We start from the raw sequence: 22240 nt of genomic DNA on the forward strand, positions 1-22240 counted from the left end.
GCAATTAACTTCAATTTCCTACATTTATTTTGACATCAAAGCGCTGATACGATCATTGAGAAAATAAAGCAATTAGGGTCAGCAGAGATCTGAATGGTCTTTGGACACAGCAGTGTGCCCAGTTTGCTTGAATGACTAAATCACATGCGTGCGGTAGCTTTCTTTTCTTGCTAAAGAGCTATTAGCGGTAATTCTTTATTTGTATACAAAACCTTTCATCCTTTTATCCACTTTTATGTGCGGCGGGATGTGGCTTTGGGAGTTTTCTGTTCCTGTGTGGTTTCATAGGAGATATGGATGCTGGTCTGAGGGGGTGAGGTGTGTGTGTGTGTGTGTGCTTGTAGGATCACTTATCGGAGTCATCTGTGTGTCGTGTGGGTGGGGGCCACGGTGTTCTCGATGCTGACACGATAAGCGCCAAAACCACGCAAATGGATCACATCAAACAGGGTCCTGGCGACAGCGGGCCCTGGGGAGCAGGAGGAGGAGGCAAGACTTCTATCTAATGGTTCCTGTTCCTCCTCCGTCCCCTCAGATGACCCCCGCCGCCTGATAAGCCGGCCCGGTTCAGACCTTCGTGGCCCTTTTGCTGAAATGGACCCAATTAGAATTCAAATGAATCGAGCGGCAGAGGTGAATGAGCGTCGTTGGCTGTGTCGCCAGTCGCGGGCTGGAGAGTGAAAGAAAGGCAGTACACACGATAAGACGTTTGTTCAGTTAATATTTGATCCTCTCAAGGGAAGGCCGGATAACATGCCGTAATGGCCCGTGTGCCATCATCTCACTTTGCAGTCTGGTAGCCTTCCATCAAAGCTAAGATTGAAACTTATGTACTGTGAAATTCTTGGGATCAGTTGTGCTCAGTAGCTTCGACTTACTGTTTGATTGTGCGGGCTCCACCACAGCAATGGTTAGACTGGTAATTCCCTCTTATCTGAACTGCAAATGGAATTGAGTGGCTTTTCATCATAAAACTACACTGAAAGTGATCATGCCTAAATGTGTGCTTAAGTGGCAGATAACATCCGTAATTAAGGTGCTAAATTAAATTTTCATCTCTCTGGGCCAGTTTGAGACCACTGAAGGTAGCAGTACGATCCTAATCTCCACGTTTTGGGATTCATCTCTTCGGATGTATCTAATTTCAGGGTGTGAGGTTTCACTTTTATCATGTAATAATCAGAAGTGAAATATGCAACACAGTATCCTTTCGGGTTTACAAGTGATGGCCACACATATTCAGGGGTGAAGCGAGTCTCAATCCCACATGGAAAGCCCTTTTAAGCCTACTAAATTGAAATCATTTAAAATATTGGGATTAAAAATGCTCAAATGAAGTAAAAGTAGCTCAAACATGTCCATTACTTGATTAGAATGTGATCATTTATTTTCATCCCTGCAAAAGCAGATGATTTTTAGATTTTAGATTTTAGCACCTGCTTTTTTTTCACTTTTATTCCACTGGTATTTCCTCTTGTGACAAGAAGTATTCAAATCTTTTCTTTAATCCTTTTCTCTATCCTGTTGCTGCTGACAGGATTTGGCATGCATACTTCGCATAACCACAACTCCTAGACTGTTTATGAAATTCCAGAAAATTCCAAAACTACCAGAAAGCAAAAACGTACAGCTTTGTGCCCACATGCTCGTCATCGCAGCGGTTCCCCGGGACCTGCACAGTACGACCATCCAATCACGAGCTCCGCAATACAATCAAAACGTTGAACGTTGATCTGCCAGATGTTGACATTTGAAGTTATCTTGAGGAAATCAGCAAAAGCACTTACATATTGAATATTTATGGACAGTTTTGCAGCCATAAAATAAAATAAATGCATTCTGTTTAAAGTGAGGGTGTCAAACATGATATTTTGGGGCTGGCATTTGTCCATCAGAGGATCTGGTTCAAACCACAAGATGGTTTTGCATAGTTTAGAAAAGGAAATTGTCACTTTTTCAATAGAAGAAATTGTTTTTTCCAGTTTATACTTCAGAACCAAAAGATGAGTGATGCTACCTACTTTCCTTCTCAGAAAAAAAAAAAAAGCATTAGCATGCATTCTTGAAAAATCGGGTTTAAATGAAAGGATAAAAGCGCACCAGTAAGCTGTCTATTTCCATCCTGAAGAGAAACAGTGTGGTCGTCACAGTTTTAGATCTGGCAGATTTGGAAACATGAAGACCAAGAGGTCATTTGTTTCATTTTTGGGTGCAACGCGACTAAAGGAGAAAATACAAGCCTATGACTCCAGGAATCATCAATAAAACTGAGCCATGTTGAAACGGCACCTTTTTTTTTTAATTTTTTTTTTTTTTTTTTTTTAATGATGCCAAATTTAATAATTTGTGAAATTGTTTTAATTACTTTTTCAGGAACTACTACAATGGATTTGTTGTTATCCGTAGGTCATTATGTTGTCATTGTGCCTCAATGAGTTTTACACCCATGATCTCAGTCATAAATATCAGAATATAAAAAAAACCAAAAGAATAAGTTCAGTATAATGACGTCTTTTCTTAAAACTACATGGAATTTTAATGGTACAATTGTGTTAATTTTCCTCCCACATTTTCTTGAATTAAATTACAGGTTAGAGACTTGAGGCTGAACACAGAAAATCATTTGCCATCCAATTTTTGGAGTGACATTTTGATGTATGATGTAAGTTTGTCTAATTACAGTTTTTTAACCTTAATAAGAAGGTGGGAGACCCCATCAAAATGTGTTTTAATGCCTACACTGTTAACCTGATCGCTTTATTTTAAATCCACTGTGGTGGTGTATAAATCTAAAATGTAAGAAAATGATTATAATGAATCTCCAAATATTAATGGAATATACTTTTACATCAGACTTTAATGAAGCGCCTGATAAATGGCGCCACACGCTGTGCAAAATACTTTGCATTTGTCATATGAACAGTCATAATGATACTTTATTGGACGCTTGTGTCACATGGCAAACACAGTTCATGCGTGAGCACTCTTAAAGCCGGCGGACTCACTGCCTCCAATCCTGTTTAGGCAGATCTGGTATCCTGGACTAGATGTGTCACTGAGCCATTAACACGGGTGATGAGTCACTGTGTTGTTGAGGGCTGTGTGGTTCGAGTGTGATGTATCAGACACCCACAGTGTGGTTCCCAGAGCTCTCTGCCAGTCACTGTGGCCATGCCTGTTGGCCGGCTGCACTGCCAGGGGAGGCTTACAGGCCAGAAGTGTTGAAGGGAAAGCCCAAGAGAGCCAGGGATATGAGCTGCAGTGGCCAAGTGGTAAATTCTCACCTGCTACTAAGTGAGAATTAGCGCTGCGATCGTTTTCCTTTCACACTGTGAGTCACATAAGCTCGGTCCCACAGCCTGCTGTTACCTTACTGTATCCCTGCCACGGTCTCACACAAATATACCTGAAAGATCTTCTCTTGTTGAGCTGTAAATAATAAGCCTTGCCGCCCCGACAGTAGCCCGCACAGCTGCAGCGGCGCTTCTGACTCTGCTGCTTCTTGCTAAATATTTCCCTCGCACCTGTTTCTCCGCCAGGTGTTCCTTCAAGTTGTCGGGGTGATCGCCATCGCCGGTCTCATCATCCCCTGGATTCTTCTTCCCGTCGTTCCCCTTCTGGTCGTCTTCCTCATTCTGCGTTGCTACTTCCTGCAAACCTCCAGAGACATCAAGCGCCTGGAGTCCACCAGTAATTTCTCTGTTTTTCCTCTGGGTGGGTGCGGGGGTCTGCATGTCCATTTGTGGTCAGAGACAAAGGCAGACCACAGGAATGCTAATAGACCATTGAAGAACTCTGCGGCCATTAGCATAAAGGCTAAAGGTGGCGGTGCCCTATGGCTCGGCCACACGCAGTTTCCTCCAGAGATGAGAGTTCACGACATCGCGCACAATGGGAAAAATGCCAAGTGGGCATGACAAGGCCGTAGCAAGCTTTAGTTCATCTATTTCATTCTGAGCGGAGAGCCTAAATGCACATTGACCAACAGTTTCTCTCTCTCTCTTACAGAACAAAAGTTCTATTAAAAAGCTCAAAGGAAACATTTTGGCTTTGTCAATGACTTTGTAAGTCTAATATACGGAAACAAAAGACCGCTGAATAGCAGCTTTTAGCTAAATCAGTGACAGGCATGTTTAATGGAGTAGATATTAGGCTTGTTTTTTATATCCAGACGTGGAAAGAGTCCTGAAGACATTTACTCATTTAAAACTACTGTTACTTTTTATAATATGTACACTATTAAAAGTGAAAGTACAAAGTTATTTTAAAAAATTATGTAATCACATCTAATTTGTAGATACTGTATTTTATACTAAGACTACATGCGTTCTCCCCAAAATTACACAGGCGATTATTTAAATATGAATTTAAACTCAATTCTTATTCAGAAGCATCTTATATTAGTTATTTATGTGTTAAAACACAGACCCTAAAATATACCTTAATTAAAATAATGTAAGCATCTGGAATTCATTACTGTCACACCTACACATCCCAACCGCAATATTCATGTCGACCATAAAATCACTGTAAGATTACCAGGAAGCCTCAGACAAACCGTGTGGGATCCAGGACCTCTTTGGGAGGATGAGAGTGATCAGCAGTGAGATCCGCAGCAGTGTTTACCACCTTGTTACAGGAACCAATGTCAGATGGTCCAGGCTTTATGTAATGATATGCTATCTTGGTTGGACATTATGTAATAATAAAGAGACTAACATGGTCAGGAACACATCTAGATGGGCTGTGGTGTTTATATTATACTAAGCTGTTTTGAGGGCCAAAAATTATATATTTAAATTTCACTTAAACCTCCCTGCATCATTGACACATGTTGTGTTAGTTTTTTTTTTTTTTTTGGTCAACAAAAAATTCATATCCAGGACCTTGATGCTGTAGCAGAAATCAGGACTGACTATACAGAAAATATTGCATTGTCGTTGTGGTTCCCTTTGTCTTGAGTTGTTTCAGTTTCCTGCTGTCACATGGCAGTGGTGACTCCCAGTGTGCTGTTCTTCTGCCGCTGTTCTTGTACACTAGATCTAGACAGGCCATTTTTTCCTTGACCTTCTCAATGCACAAAGCATCTTTTTCCATGGAAGTATCTCTCAGTAGATATTCTTTCTTATTCAGACCGTTCTCTGTAAACCCAAGAGAGGTTATTCATAAAAATCCACATGGATCATCTTTCTCTCTCTTCAGGTATTTTTTATCAGGTGTACTTTCCTAAATGTGCTGGATTGTGGTCATGTGAATAGATGTTTTTTGCATTATGAAGAGGATGAAAAGCTGTATCATATCTAGTAATTTTTGTGTATTTGCACCGTATTGCCCAGAAATCCATGTTTAACCTTCTGGTGTCAAAAGGCCAAGTACACGAAATATTTCTCTCCGGTTTTGAATAGAATCAAAACTGGCTCGAAAATCCTGGCGTGAATATTTACATCCAGAGCTGGTTTTCTACATGACTGTTTTTTTTCACCCATTGACATTTGTTCATTTATATATCTTTCAGCTCGAAGTCCGGTCTTCTCCCACCTTTCTTGTTCTCTCCAAGGCCTGAGCACCATCCGTGCCTTCAAAGCACAGCAGAGGTTTCAGCAGATGTTTGATGAATATCAGGACCTTCACTCAGGTGAGGACAAGAGTAATATCTTATTAAAAAAAACTTTGGTTTGGCATTTAAAGTAATTTTTTGTATTTCAAAACAGAATTTTACCCAGTATTTGTATGGCTTGTTGTTTACAGAAGCTTGGTTCTTGTTCCTGACCACCTCTCGCTGGCTCGCAGTGCGTCTTGATGGGATTTGTTCGGTTTTTGTCACCATTATTTCTTTTGGCTGCGTCTACCTCAGGGATGGTACTGCGTAGCTTTCATTATTACAACATGTTCATGTGCAGCGATATCACAACAGTGCGCCGACCTGCCGACTTTCCTCTGATGTTACAGGTCTGGAACCGGGAGCAGTGGGCCTGGCTCTGTCTTACGCCCTGACGCTCACCGGCATGTTTCAGTGGGGCGTCAGGCAGAGCGCAGAGGTTGAAAACATGGTGAGAAAATTCCCCTTTGATAGACCTTTACATATAGCCTGCAAATGTTGTTGAACTGAATTAAATATTTTATAATATCAACATGTCTTCAATACACTGACAATAAATTCAGCCATACCCGATACTCACTTCTTTCCTATTTCTTCCATTAAAAAAAAAAATAATAATAAAAATAAAAAAAAATTGAAATCTAATGTAACTCCTGTCTTTATTGAGATTTCTTGGCCAAAAAAATGTTCCACTGATTTAAAATGGTTAGAAGTAGACTAGCTTTGAGTCATGATGAAAATATAAATAGCTGCCACTGGTCTGTGCGTTTATACAAGCTGGATTAACAGGAGATCAAGTGTACATATAAAAACAAGAATATATTCAGAATTATATGTGCAAAAGAGGCGATATTCATACAATACAGCGTGAGAGGTGATATAATCAAATCAAAACAAAATTAAATCATGTTGGCAGGAGACTGCACTTAGGCTTTAGTTTACTGTTATAAGGTGAACTTTTAAATGGGCAAAAACACAAATTTACTTGTTTTTTGTAACTCTGGAATGTTTAATTTCTTTACAAAGTTAAAAAAAGGGGATTACATTTTCTGAACTTTTGTGGATTCAGTCTTAAAGTTTATAGAGTGCATTGCACACAGAGGTTGAGGGTTTTAGATGAGAATTTAAGAAGTAGATCTGTATTTTAAGGTTCTAATATACATCACTTAAATGTATTTTAAGTCGCTGTCCTGATATGAGCTCCAAGCAAAGAGGACTGTTTGTGTCATTATCAGTTACACATTGGCTTTTTTTTGACATTGTCAATGGCGTCATCTACCGTTCCCTTTGACTTTCAAGGCTATTGCATTTTTGCAGTTTCCTAATATTTTGATAGATTAATGTTATCAAATATGTTTGTACTCTGCATCTCTTTTTATGTAATTAGTTGGGTTTGCATGCATTGCGTAGCTGCTTTTCTCAGTATTTCCACTGAAGGAACCCTCAAAATAGCCGTGAAATACTGTGTTATTAGCTGTGTTTACATGGATAAATGATCTGAATAAAAGCCCCAGCAGAGTGAAAGTGCTTTATGTCAACACTTTGGAAGATTCTGCTGGAGGGCGTGCATTTGGAAAGAAATTTCATTTGGAACAAGTGGGGTGATCTATGAGGATGTCAGCCGAGTTGTGGACAAATTATCTTGTCTGTTTTATAATGTCATCGTGGGATGCTCACATCTGATCGATTCAGGACACAACACTCTTCTCAAACGTGTAATTTTAGATCCCTCATCAGACTCTTACTAAGTAGAATTTATTTTTGTGTCATTTGAGTTAATCAACCCATCTTCTCTACTTGTGGGCTTCTGGGCAAAGCTTAATGGGACCATGTGTGTCAACCAACGTCACCATGTAAAGCATTATGGAATTGATTGAATGACTGAATGGGATCATATTCAGAGTGTATAAAATACATCAACCCAAGGTCTGCCTTTATAAGTCACACTATGAACTATTCTTCATCTTAGAAACCACTTGATGAATAAAGTCAGCCATGACATTTCTGTTGTAAGATCAAGTCAGCTAATCTTATGTATTTCCTTCAATGTTCTCTACTTGTGTTTTAGATGACGTCGGTTGAGAGAGTGGTTGAGTATGCAGAGCTGGAGAGCGAAGCACCATGGGAGACCGACAAACAGCCGCCAAGTGACTGGCCCAAGACGGGCTTCATCAGCTTTGACAGAGTGAACTTCTCTTACAGTGCCAGTGAACCTTTGGTCCTGAAGAACCTAAACGTTGTCTTCACATCCAAAGAAAAGGTTTGCCGTCTCTATTCCCACCCATGAGTGCTTACTGGTGTGAACAGCCCATGACCGGGGTTGATATGCACTCATTGTAGAAAGCGTTGGCTGATTCCTCTTTATGTGGCATTATTTCCAAATCAATTATTAAAGGGACAGCATATTGTACTGCTGAATCTTCAAGACTATACCATTTGTGATTCATGGAATACATATCATGTAATTAAGACTGTTCAAGTGGATCCATTTGTCTCCAATTTGCATTTTGAGCTACCTGACGGTGACAACTGTTTATTCGCTATAAGAGAGAGGGAGAGGCCGAGGGAGCAGGGTGAAGAAAGAGAGCGTGGAAGGCAGAGAGAGATGGTTGAGGATGATTGAAATTGTGTTAAATGCAGGGGGGTGTATTTTGCATGGCTATGGTTGGCCAGGGCGGCTGATTTCACAATGGATGGGTTGATAAGTGTGGAGGCCCTGGCTCTGGCAGCTCATGGGAGGAATCCGTGCTGCAAGTCATGGGGGTGAAAGGCTTTGTGCATATTGACAGTTTCCTTTACACCCTTTCACTGTACATGATCAGACTGAAAAACACACAAAATTCCACATAACTTAACTTTACAACTTTATTTAAAGAGACAGACGACACGAAAGGTGCATAATTAACTCTGTGACTTGAGCAATGAATGAATATTCACTCAAGGTTTAGCGTATTATCAGGATTCTGTAATTTGTGTTTGACTAACCACTAGCTTAGACAGACCACTGGAACATCCATGCGGAGTCTTTGGTAAACCTCTAGTTAAACAGATTTCTTCCCACGGACGATGTAATGGTGCCAGGCGGCCGTGTCGGTCATTATCAGACCAGTCCAGCTGAACAGGTAGTGATTTGAGACGTATTGTGTTTTTTTTAACAAATATCTGGGGTCACTGGATTTGACCTGCGGGTTTAATTTAAGTCCATCCATCCATCTTCTATACCAACTGTCAGGGTAGCCTGGATATGCTCCCACATATACAGCCACCAAATAATCTAACAGGCATAATCTAATCTGCAAACTGGCCACAGATATATATTTATATAGGGTGTGTAAATGTATTTAAGTTACAAAGTGCTTTTCCACTTTTAGCAGATTTACATGGTTAAACACACACGCACACACACACACCTATGGTGATAGCTGCCATGTATTTAATATAATCACACAGCTTATATAACATTTTGATATAAGACTGGCGTGAGCCTTGTCAATAAGCTTAAAATGAGACAATGAACATTACATATTTTTCATTTTTAGACCTAATTAAAATGTGGTTTAGAGGTTCATCAAGGATTTTTTTTTCTCTTTTTGATCTGTTGAAATTTATTAAGAATAAGTGAAAAAGGGTCACGGTCTCTTGATGAAATAATATTTCTTCAATAAGTCATATTGTACAGAATAAGGTTCTAAATGAATAATTTTCAGTTAATGTCGTCTTTTCGTTTTGATGTCGCTGTACTTCTCTCTGTAGGTTGGCGTCGTTGGGAGGACTGGAGCCGGCAAAAGCTCCCTGATATCAGCCTTGTTTCGACTGGCGGAACCCGAAGGAAGAATTACGATCGACGGCTTTCTGACGTCTGAGATCGGGCTGCACACGCTGCGCCAGAGAATGTCTATCATCCCGCAGGTCCTCCTTTTAAATCATCATAAATACAGCCGTTGTATGTCGCTAATAAAACCACAGTCAGTAGGCACAGAATCAAGAATTCTTCACATAAATTCATCATTTATTAGAAATGAAGCACAGGAGCTACTCAGTTAGTTTCTTTTTGTCGATTTCTACAACGGCTTTACTTGTGCTTTGACAGCTTATTTAAGGATGCTGTGACTCCTCATGATTGAGCAATGGCAGAAATGTTAGATGAACCATGGTTACAGCAACCTTCATGCTTTGGCCCTTTTTTTTTTTTTTTTCCTAACACGGATAGCTTTAAAAAAGCTAAAACAAGTGAGGAGAATTACAGTCGTCACTCAGGGGATTTCTGAAAGTGAGACAAACGGATGCCTTGAGACAGTTTAACTTTATTTCCGCTTGTTGAAACTGATACGGCATTAAGAAAATGCCAGCCTGCGGGTGAGTGTCAGCAGAGTGGAGGGAGGGGAGAAGACTCCCACGGCCTGTACTGTGAAGAGAGCAGTTCCCCATCCCTGACAGAGGATTAGCCCTCTACCCCCCAAACATGGGAAAGCTGCTTAGAAGAAGTCTCCCCCATCCTCACAGTCAGAGTCTCCTTGTACACCGTCACTTAGCCCAAGTCTCAAACATTTCTCGGGTGCAGCCAAGATGCCCAAAAACAGTTTCATTAATTCTTTTCTATGGATGTGATGGGTTTCTGGCATCTTCACCGCTTCAGATAAAGTTTGACTCCCTAGTCCAAACTAGTTTGAGATGGATGCGATGTATGTTTGATGTGATTTTGTTTACTGTGTCTTTCTCTCCTAGAGGGAGAGACTTGTGCAAAGTGGCAGGTTGCGAGTCAGAACTTTCGCTGCGTGCCCATCTCTATCGCACGCCGGATGGCATTTTCATTCTGTCGGCAGCTCTCAGAGGAGTCGAGTTTCTCTGTTCTCTGGAAACTTACATATGGAGGAAAGTCTCTTGGATTCACACAAATTCATCCGAAAGCCTTTTTTTATTCTGCTAGACGCCAGAGATGAAGTGATAGTCACTCAACCTTTCACATGGGGAAAAAAAATGGAGTCTGATATGTATAGTATACATTGCTGGTGAGAAGTTTCATTATTTGCCACCCACAGATTTGATTATGATAAGCTTGTATTAGCATACAGCATTAAAAAAGGATCCATTTCAGTTTCTATTGAATTCTCAGGAATGACTTAGTAAAAAAATGAATTCTGAGGCAAACAGAGGGCTTAGAATTGGTGGAGCACATAATCGGTCTATGGAAAGCTGTGCTTGAAAGCAGTTTTTCCGACCCAACATTGAATCCTCAATTAAAGTGTGTCACAAAACTAGTTTGAATTGGGACTTCAGCTGGCTTAATGACAAGGTGGTATTTTGGTGACAGGGGAAAAAAGCTCATCGGAAGTAAAGAGGTGGAACATTTTCTGAGGCACAGGTAGCGGGGCTGAAGTCCTGAAAGCTTTATTTTTCCCGAACAGTTCGTCTCGAGTCTTCTAACCTACATGACAGTGTGTTAGAACACACTTTTTGAGGCGCGTGTACAGTGTAAACCTCTGACAGTGAAGCCGGCCTTCAAGAGAACAGCGATGGTGTTGGTGAGCGTAACGCAGGACTCTCAGCCTTCTACACCCATTGTGCACTTTACTTTTGCTTCTGGTCTAATCTGACAGTTGCCAGGTGAAGATTTCATATCTTGATTTGAGGTCAGATGCCTATCTGAAGTGAAGTGGAGTCATCACAGCGCCTGGGTTTGGCGATGGATAGCTCCCGCTCTGCATCGCTTCCATGACAGTGATACACTCTGTCACATCTCATTAAAGCCTCATATGGTCATTATAACCATTTAGACGTCATAAAATCTCGTGTTTCGTAGGTAACCCTCGGCTGTGTTTGTTCAAAGATAAAACAATGTGAAAACGACGCTGTATGAAAAGCTTATCTCCGGCAGTTGTGCGCCATAAGAGGCGACAGAGTCTGTTTATGCCAACTGAGGACAGTCCGCTTGCAAGTGTTATTCACTTGAATGTTGGAGCAGGATTTGTGAATACGTATCTGACCTGACTTGAGGAGATTGCACCTGTTTATCAGGTTTACCGCAAGCGGAGTGGCATGTTGGAACAGTGCCTGTGGACTCACAGCATCTTCCCCTTGCACTGTAATAAAGAGCTTTATTTACTCTCCTAAAGATGGCTCTGCAACTGAACCGTTATACAGGTGCGTGGCTTACCATAAATACATATCTCAGACTTTCTAGCTGTCTAAGATCCAAGGGTGTCCCCTCATGAATATACTTGGCGGACGTGATCGGCAATATTGACCGTTTTGAGATTATTGCACCTCATGCAGCAGCTTTAAGAATATTTTAGTCTTACCTTGTTGGCACTTTTCTGACCTCTCATATATTTAGACAACCTTGCAGAACTATTCTCCGGTAGCACCAGTGCGCAAACGCTGGTTTTTCAAGTAAAAAGATCAACTTTATTGAAGCATAGTTGGCGAGAGGGTTGAATAGAGCTCCTGAGTGGAGCAAGTCCTTTGTGAACATCTTCCCCTCACACATTGCCTAGTGGTCTCCTATAAAGCCTGTCTTAACCCTTTCAGACATCTTCTCTCTTGTCATTATCTTAACTGGCCACGGCCTTCTCTTTCTATATCCATCTATCCACAGGACCCAGTTCTCTTCACGGGCACCATGAGGAAGAATCTGGACCCTTTCAGGCAGCACACAGATGAGGACCTGTGGAATGCACTCCAAGAGGTACTCCAGCGTGGCTCTGAATGATTCCCCCTTGCCGGCCCAGGGGGGATCCCTCTGTCCCCACGTACAATGCTGCCATTCAGCCTCCCTGCTCGCCACAAGTCATGGGGGGAAATCCCATTAGGGCCATGGGGCCCAGCTCAATGTGCGGCTTGTAACTGGGAACCATTGAAAGTGCTGGGGGAGATGTGTTTGGGCAGTCAGGCCAACCAGGATGAAGGCTCCCCCCACAGTGAAGGGCTTCAGCTCCTGGTCCTGCCTCTGAATGGGTTTGGTGGCCTGGATTAAAGCTAGAGGCTGGCCACAAGAGAGCACTGGCCAAGGTCATCAGTGGACCTGGCTCTGCATTGTGCCAGGCAGTTAATGGGTGTGTTTGGATGGCTCTTTAAAGACATCCCCACAGGATGCCTTTATGCAGGAGTAATGAAGGGTTGGGGCTGTGCTCTGACTCTCCGCAGGTGCAGATGAAGGCCGTGGTGGAGGAGCTGCCCAATAAGCTGGAGACGGTGTTGACGGAGTCGGGCTCGAACTTCAGCGTGGGCCAGAGGCAGCTGGTGTGTTTGGCCAGGGCCATCCTCCGGAAAAACCGCATCCTCATTATTGATGAGGCCACGGCCAATGTGGACCCAAGGTCAAGAAACCCTCCAGAAGCATTTATGATCTATTATGAAGAATACTGCTCAAGATGGGTACTTTTCAATGACAAAATAATGAAATAAAAGTGTAGCACTGCTCAGAATTTCTATGTAATAATTCAGAATTAATGCTTAAAGGACACTTATAGCGAAGCATCTGTGCAAATATGCGACATGCAAGTGAGAATAAGTCATTGAAAACTTTCCACTCCACCGTACGTTGCTTTTGAGGTGAGAGGAGTATGATGATGCTTTTCTATTTTGGATTTTTAAAGCAGTCTGGTCCTCAAGGGCACCGCATCAGTATATTTGCAATGTCTCCATGATCAGAAGATGTGCAGTATGTGTTTAATATAGATTATAGCATAATGCACTTATTGAACATTTTAACATGTGGAAATATCATATTAAACGTAATATGGATTTCAATTAGAAAATATTTAAAGACAGGATGTGGAAAACTAAACTAAGCGTCTTTTTAACACGTAGCATCTCTGATACCTTCCATTTTGTGTCTGCTGCTGCACATATTTTGCTGCTGATGACCCATTGTTCTGCGTTGCGTAAAATCCCTGCCCAAGGCTCTATAGGAAGAGAGGTTTTTTGTTCTCAGGTGTTGTGTTCCCTGCTTCTTTAGAACTGACAGCCTCATCCAGGAGACTATCCGGGACAAGTTTCAGGAGTGTACCGTCCTCACCATTGCTCACAGGCTCAACACTATTATCGACTGTGACAGAATACTGGTAAGGAGGGATGCAGTAAATTTCCACAGTCCGCTGCTTCAGTCAATAATGTGAAGTGAGACTGTTGGGAGAGTTGATAACACTGACAGATCTAAAGCAGCTTTTGATGGAGAGGAGTGGGCAGCCTTCATTCGCTTGTGCAGGAACAATGTCCAGACTTTTTTTTTTTTTTTTTTTGGATTTTCTAACTTCTGTCTCGACTCTTAATTGTTTTTAGAATCTGTGAAGTTACCTGCCAAAACATCATGCTCATTCCCATTGTATGTATGTCAGACACAGCTGAGATACACTGCATACAAACCTCCTGTTTCTCGTCTCACTACATACACTGCAGATTTAATTCATTTGCCTCATTTTACAGCAGCTGGGCTGATTTCTTGCTCACAGCAGTCTCTTTCATTGAACTCACACTCATGCCACTTGATCTTTGGCCCTGTGCTTCCACTGCCTGCAGAGGTGCCAATTAGTGCCATTTGTGGCAGCATTTGTTAAGCGTCTATGGAGGACAGGGCGCGACCTGGTGGCTGCTCGGTCACTGAGATGGTCTGCTGAGGACAGCCAAAATATCGCACAGTGTGGGCCGCTTCACACCTGCACTTGTGTTAAATGCCCCCTGATGCAACACACCCCGGAAGAGCTGAACTGGGAGCCGTGTGAAGTGCTCTCTTAGATCTGAACCGGTGCCATATTTTGACACAGAACGTTTTCCAAGATATAAACTCCATCTCCTGATGGCCTGCCCTTAAACTTTTGATTACTACAGCAGCTGCAGAAGTCGCCCTTTCATACTTAACACTCGAAACGGGGCTTTTACTGATAACAACCCGCTCATTACTGCTGTAAGGGGATCGAGCTTTTTAAAATTTGTCTGTGATATAATTGTAGTCTTTTCCAAAGTGCTTGAATTGGCACTATTCTTTGTATAGGGTACATGGCATGTGATGACATAGAAATGATGGTAATTTTCTTGAGTGTGTTAAAGGTGTGATTGTTGGATTTGGCTGAGGACCACCCGTAGGCCACTGAAATGCCAGGATAACTACACGGATAAATCACTGATCTCCTGTCTGTCAGAGTCAGCGTGCTGGACTTTCACACTGCGAACAGGTTACCCTCATTGTCCACGGTCCTTTTGAGCAGAAACAGACGCCGGTGTTTGCTGATGCATGAGTCACATAAAATGGATAGTTCCTATGTGCGCAGACCTACTGTTTCCCTATTCAACTTGCACTGTCTGCATGCATCACTCAGCAGTCAAACAGCTGAAATGTCAGTTTTCCCCAAAGCAAAGTATACAGCCCATGGCACACGCGTACACGCACACACCCACCATTGTACAATATGATTGCAGGTTCTGGATGCTGGCAGGATCCGGGAGTATGATGAGCCATATGTGCTGCTCCAGAACCAGGATGGGCTCTTCTACCAGATGGTCCAACAGACAGGCAGAGCCGAGGCCGCCTCGCTGCTACACGCAGCCAAACAGGTAACCACATCCACCTGCGTCCCAGAACCAGGCTGTCGCTAAATAAGAGTCCAGTCATGGCACACTAATCCCAGACTCTGCCTTTAACTCCAGACTCCATTGCTCACCTCCAAAATAATACAGCTAAGCAACACAAGATGTGCATAGCCCTGACAATGCAAAGACACTTGATTACCATTTTAATTTAAAGTGTCTACTTGGAGCATTGCGACACCATAACATTAATTTCAAGAGAGAAATTGTCCCTTTGTAGATTTACATCCTCTGATATTATCGGAGAAACTCTCTGTATAATCTATTTTCTCATAATGTAATTTTGAGATCATTTTAGTGATGATTCGAGAAAAGCAGCTTTCTTTGCTCTATATCTATTTTGAAATATTGGGTTTAACTTCATTGCGATTTGGGATAAACTTTCTATGGGGATTACTGTAATAGAGAATGTCCATATTTTTTCCCTGTGAAATTCATTTGTGATGTATTTCCCCTTCAGACACTGAACAGATAAGAGCCGGCTATTCATTGTTCAATTCCATTTTATGTGCATCTGTCTGGGACCACAGATACCATATTGCAACTTCAAACAGGTCTTTGTGAAATAAGAAAAAGTAGGCATCATTTCATTTTCTCTCTGTCCCTCGCACAAATTTATCAGCGGAACTGTATCTGCTCAGCCAGAGGAGTGAAATGAGTAAAATACTGATTTCAAAGACCCAGCACACTGTGGTATTATTTGGTATCGTCTTACCCTGCACACTGGCGGATTGGTAGCGACATTGTTCAAGCCCTTACGTTTTCCTTTCTTTATTGTAGGGTGCTCTCCTTAGATCAGATTACCGCAGCATCCATAACTGTCTAGCACCACTTATTAAATACTGAGATGGTTCACATGTTGTGTGTCAAGTTTCTATAGTTGTCAGTCAAGGTTTAAATACATTCAATAATCTGATATCAACCTCAAGCTCCTTTGTCCAGGTAGAAAGAGAATCTCAGAGTCGACAGTGTATCTCAAGCTGCGGCCAAGCTTCCACCTTCTTTTTCCTCAAACTTTCTTGAGTGAAATAGTGTGTCTGTCAGAACCTCTTTTATATCAAGAATGTTTTTTGGCCACAACACTGCAAAGCTGCTTTTTTTTTCTCTCCAAATAGTGGCTCACTGTTCAGCTCAGCAGCTGCTGTTAGATAAAATTAACACCACAAATAATTCCCGTGATTATCTCCGAAAATTTTTCTCCCCCGAATTTCACAGTCATTTACGAGGATAAATAAGCCACTTTTGCATGCTTCAGCGGATGATAAATCCCATCACCGTGCTCCGACTGGATCTGTCATAAATCGCACCTTTAGCAGATCGGAGCTCAGATTGGACAGTGTGCTTGTGTTCTGTGACACTGCTCCCCTGATCCGCTTTCAGGTTTACACAAACAAAACGCGGGTGACTGACGCGCGCCGTGCCAAGGACATCAGTGTCATCTTCGAGACGTCGCTCTGACACTCTGGAGAGTCGCTGTGGTCGTCCTGCTAACCGTCAGTGACCAAACCGTTCACCGGATTCCTCGACTGTACAGTGAAAAGTCTCCAGACTCCCAGGAGGCTCAGCGCGGTACGCGCTGCTGTTTATGAGCACAGAACTTTGAAACAGAAAAGAGACACGTATGTGAGGCGGCCTGTGCCTTTCATCGACAGCATATTACTGCATGGGTGTTTATTGATCATCACACACTGCTATGTTTATGTATGTGCGCTCTGGCCTGGCGCTGGGAAGAGCGCAGACACCAAGATGTGTTTAGTCTGTGCAATAAATTATGGGTGGGTTGAATTATTCTTTTAAGTCCAACACTGTTTTGTAAGACTGAAGTCTTTTCATTATTTGGAAAGTGCTTGACAAGACAAGGAGAAGCTGAGAGGAAACACCGATGTTTCCCGTAATGATCGTGCCTTAATCAGACCATTGATTTTTAGTAATTGCACTGTTTTCATTGAATGGTCTTCCTGCACTTTGACACTAGTGGTTTTGTATCTACCTCAACTCTTATCAGCAAACAACAGAAAATTACACGAATCAGCCACAAGATTATGACCACAGACAGGCGAGGTGAATAATAGTGGTGATCTCTTCTTCATGGGAACTGTTACTGAGGAGGAAATCAAAGACCATCTTGCCTTTTAAAGCAGTATTAGAAGTGTGTACGTTTGGACTACATTTTGATCAGAACTTCTCCATAAAAGCAGCTCTTGTGAGGTGGTTCCAGTCTGCAGTTTACAGTAAAAGTGGTCCAAGTGACGACAGGGCCATGTGCAGCCGCGGTCTATTGATGGACGAGGGGAGGGAAGGTGGTCCTGTGTGGTCCGGTCCTTCAGATGAAGCAATAGTCGAGACTTTATTATTGTTGTTTAAGGAACAACGAGAAAAACATTGGCAGCTGTCTCTGGCAGTTCAAAACGAATAAAAATACAAATACACAAGAATAGACAAACTGTGCAAATCAGATTTGAAGGATTAGGAGGCTATGTACATCAAGGGTACTTGTGGGTAGAATTGTTTTCTAGTGTCTGATGAGGTTTTAAGGTGTGTGGATCTGCTTTTAAATAGCAGCAGGGAGAACAGATGATGTCCAGGGTGAATGGAGGCCTTCGTAATGATCAGGTCGTCTCTTGTAGTTGGTGATGCCCTCGCCACTGCTGCTCGGTCCTCTCTGTTCTCCACAGTTCAGCTCCAGAACCACACACTGGGTCAAAAAGCTCAACTGCTGCAAAACAAGGTCAGGATGTCCATGCTGGTCATAATCTTATGGCTGGTCAGCGAGTGATGTGTGATTTTGGTGGTCAGACTAACCAAAGATCTTGGGACAAACATTTAATGACTTTTGACGTTTTTTTTTTTTTTTTTTTTTTTTTTTTTTTTTTTAATGCGTTTGCTTTTACTCTAGCAACGACTTGGATGAAATGTAGTCCGGATGTTTATAGATCAAACACACAAATTTCACCAGTTTGTGTTTCTGGTTTCTCACGCATATGATGTGTTACTGAAAGTTATACTTTACGGAGTTTGCACTTTATTATTGTATAGTGACGAGAATGTTCACCTTCAAATTTACATTGGACGTTAAATGTAAATTTCATACAATAAAGGAGTATTGCTGGAAACGCTGGGTCGTGTCTTCATTGGGCCGGATCTGGAACGCTCCCTGAGCTCTGCATCATCCTGCATTCAGCCGTCTGAATGGTTTGTTTGCCTCAGGTCAGCGGTTACAACTGGTCTTGAACATGATGCTACAAATTGGTAAGTGGTTAAAGAGGACAGCCTAGTCATTACCGTGTTGAGTCAAGCCGTTTTGAAAATTCTGTTTGAGTGGTGAAGTGGCGCAGCGATCCACTGTTATTCTAACATGTCAGCAGCGCAGTATGACGATTAAGTCCTGAATTGTAATTTTGTCATTACGGGCTCCATTAGGAAGGAGCTGTTTAATTTGGCTTGGTATAGACAAGGGCAGAGCCAGTGATTACACATTCAGAGATTGTTGTCAGTAAACACTTGGTTTGGTCTAAAAGCCACTATTTAACCGGGCCCAAATTTGGGTCGTGAACCGCGAGACTTCAGCTCCTTTAAAAGCTGAGTGATTTACACAATTCATTAAAGCCAATGAATCTCCAGCCAGCGTCATATTAAATGGTTACTTACTCTCAAATAGCCCCCCGGGAGTTGAATTGTTGGCTTGCGAATAGATTAAAGTTTACATTGAAAAGAAAAATTGAATTCAGAGGTAATCAATAGCATAATGGGCCAGTGAGAGGAGCCTGCCGACTGAAATGAAATTACCATATTTTTAATCTTAATTTTCCACTCTGTTTATCTGACAGTGTGGATGTGCAATCCAAACAGATAATGAGAGAGTGGGATATTGACAGTGGGGTCCTCTGGAGTGCTTGTTTCAGTGATTAAACGCTGTGATCTGTGATTACTTTGTGTCGGGTGTCAGGCTGGCGGCCAGGGCCCGGGGAGACACGGGCACATAGCAGCTGGAGCATCGCAGGTCTCCGAGGTGCTAATGCACCTGACACAGCATTGACAGCATTGGAAACCCTATCAGGGACTTCACCACGCGGCAGCTGTCACAATGGAAATACTCACGGCGCTATCTACATCAGAGTCAGCATATATCCTCTCTGCTCTCCCCTCGATAACAGCCAGCGCAAGAATGGCGACAACAAAGTTTGCACAATAAGTATTATTAACCGGATACCTTCCCATGTAGCCCCAATAATAGGGCCATTTTAAGACATATCTGAATCGGCCTGTAAATAGCGGCGCCGTCGACATAGTGCTGAGAAAGCTTTAGTAAACAAATGTGTGAGAAACCTGGCTCTGCGCACAATGAAGTTTAATCCCAAAGAAATAAAAACACAAAATAAGAGTCAGCACAATGTGGAGGCTGTGAATAAAATGATGAATTCAAAACTGTGGCGGCCAGTCCGAGCGCACTTTTAAGAGAGGAGTGATACGTCGGTGCTGATTCGAGGGTGCGATACCTGCTGTATTCAGTTAAAGACGTTTTATTGTCAGTTGAGAGAAGAATCCGTAACAACTGAAAGTGCTGTAAATTGTTTAAGGTGGTTTTGTTACGGGCCAATAAGTAGGTAGTCTGAGGGCCATTTTGGGTTTAGGAGACAATGTTTTTTTTTTCACAAACTTTCTGTTGTGCCAGCATTTTCTTTTGTGATGGATACTGCTGTTTGACAAATGGAAACAAATTGCATGGTGAAGGCGTCTGAATGGCAGGGAGCTGGGGAGTGTCAAACCCGGTGCTGAAAGACGATGAAGCGAGAGCCTCAGGTTTTTGTGGGCGACTCAGACCTGACTGATCCCAACATAAAGTACTTGTTGAAGAGCAGGAGAAAAGGAGAACGGGATTTCGACAGGCTGCAGTGAAATTAGGAGAATTGACTATGGCGGCTTTGTTCCTGGCTGGTGACATGGGGTGGGGGAAACGGGGAGACGGGAGCGATTCCCCAGAGACTCTGTGCTCAGCCTTTCTAAAGTGACTACAAACTGAATATCTGACAAGTTCCCAAGGCCTGACGTGACTCTGTGTACAGCTAAGAAAAACAAACAACAAATAACACATTTTTAACATACATCTGTTGACACTGGATGCACTGTGTTAGAAAATGGCTTTTTATCTGGTTAAAAATAGGCGCTCCATTTAGAGCATGTTCACGCTATACCTTCTATATCTTCCTAGTTGGCTAACCTAGTTAGGCTGAGTTTTCTTCATGACAGACTTTGTGAAAGTTGAAATATAAAAAAAAAAAAAAAAAAAAGTGAATACCGGCGCTGTCTCTTTTATCCGGGATGATAAACAAACACAAACCGAGTGCCGGTACACATGAGGTTTAATAAGCCGCACTGTATCATGGTGCCTCAGCAGTTTGGTGACCGCCCCGGCTCTGCTGGACGCGCTGAGTAACACTGCAGCAAACAGTAATTACAGGTCACACATGTAACGCATGATTATATTTTGTAAACTATCCAGGCTGTGGTGTGTTTCGCACATACCGTTTGTAATATCGCTCAACGTTTATATCGCAAGGTGCTTAAAGCTGTTGACAAAAAAAAAAAAAAAAAAAAAAAAAAAAGAAAGAAAGACAGAAAGAAACGGCCTTTTAATTTTACCTGTTCCTGCTACTTTGAACTAAAGTGGCTAATGTGGTCCTTTCAGAGGCCGGCTCATTGGAAAGCTCTTTGCATGCTTTGGCCTTAAATCCTGGACATGGTCTGTCACCTACCAAAAGTGCCGTTTGATTCTCCAACTGCCGGCAAAAGAAGCAAAGTGCAGGGAGACAATGGCCGCGGGCTTATCTCATCAGTAAATAAGGCTTATTGCTGAAAGCTATAAACGCTGGTGCTTATTGGTGATGTCATCCCTTTGTGGAAGATTGATGAAGCTTGAGGCAGGGGGGCATAATAATGTGAATGTGTGGTGTGAGTGTGTGTGTGTGTGTGTGTGAGAGGGAGAGAGAGGGAGAGAGAGAGAGGGGAGGTCTGGTGCACCAAACTCTGGAGTTTCTAACTTTCGCCTGCAGAGTTTGATTTGATTTAAAATGTATGACATATATTTTAACTGCTGCTGCTCTAAAATTGCAGTCTTTGGTGGTAAACTAACCCAAATGTACTTCAAAGTTCCATCTGGCCAGGGGGCTTTTATCCTCGGCCATGAGAGCGGTTGATGTTCTGTGCATGTAAACGTGCAGCTTTGGGTAAAGGTGGGGACAGCTTGTGTCCCCCCATTATTGTCTGGTTGCATTTACGTGGGTCCAAGGGCCCACTGTGTCTTTTCGGGTTACTTTCTCATCATTTCTCCTAATGTAGAGACCCACAGGGTTGGTGGCAAGCGCACAATGCGGCTGTTGTATGGTTACTGTCAGCTCTCTCAAATAAGGCTTCCTGTTCATTAGACTTCTTTTCACCTCCGCACAATGCGCCGGCTTTGCAGCAATAGTGAGTCGACGCCCATCTCTTCAATGCCATGTGAATAGTTCTAAATAGTGTTTATGCAAGCCATTGTTGTCTATTGTGTGTCCAGTCTTAATGCACAGTGATTTGCCTGCTTTTGTAGCCTGGGATACATTATCTTGCCTATGTGGCTTCAGATGCATGCCTGGCCTTTGAGCCAGTAAACAGTCTAAAAGTTAACTCCCAATGGACAATGCTGGAGATGCCTGATAAAGTGGGGCAGAGTTTTCCTACTGGCCCATTTATGTCCTTCTATAATTGCTCAAATGACTTCTTCCTCTCTTTTGTACATATCTGTTTCAAACTCTGCTGTCTGTGATCTTTTTCAGAGAAAGTCACAGACCTATAATTTATCTTAAGGACTTTTTTTCTGATTGTTTATGTTTTTTTTTAAGAAAAGAAATGCATAAAGGAAACTATGAAAAAGTGAGTCACACTTAACCACACAGCTCATTTAAATGATAAAATGTGAACAGTTTTCTTCCCTAAACACATAGTAAAAAAAAAAAAATCAGCACTGTTGCTCGCAACGATCACACTGACATTATCCGCCGCACATCTGGTGGAGAACGGCGCTCC

At 42.3% G+C, this 22240-nt stretch overlaps 1 protein-coding gene across 1 annotated transcript in view; it reads left to right on the top strand.

The window, feature by feature from the left end:
- Positions 1 to 16835, top strand: part of LOC115403623 (multidrug resistance-associated protein 4-like) — a 35760-nt gene extending 18925 nt beyond the window's left edge. The window contains exons 21-31 of the mRNA XM_030112590.1: positions 3540 to 3690; positions 5516 to 5635; positions 5749 to 5859; positions 5950 to 6050; positions 7668 to 7859; positions 9353 to 9508; positions 12195 to 12284; positions 12743 to 12915; positions 13557 to 13662; positions 15014 to 15148; positions 16562 to 16835. Coding sequence (XP_029968450.1) covers positions 3540 to 3690; positions 5516 to 5635; positions 5749 to 5859; positions 5950 to 6050; positions 7668 to 7859; positions 9353 to 9508; positions 12195 to 12284; positions 12743 to 12915; positions 13557 to 13662; positions 15014 to 15148; positions 16562 to 16639 — 1413 coding nt within the window. The 3' untranslated portion in view covers positions 16640 to 16835. The remainder of the gene's footprint in view (positions 1 to 3539; positions 3691 to 5515; positions 5636 to 5748; positions 5860 to 5949; positions 6051 to 7667; positions 7860 to 9352; positions 9509 to 12194; positions 12285 to 12742; positions 12916 to 13556; positions 13663 to 15013; positions 15149 to 16561) is intronic.
- Positions 16836 to 22240: the final 5405 nt, after the last annotated feature.

The sequence above is a fragment of the Salarias fasciatus genome, chromosome 16 (assembly GCF_902148845.1).
Source record: "Salarias fasciatus chromosome 16, fSalaFa1.1, whole genome shotgun sequence".
Lineage (NCBI taxonomy): Eukaryota > Metazoa > Chordata > Actinopteri > Blenniiformes > Blenniidae > Salarias > Salarias fasciatus.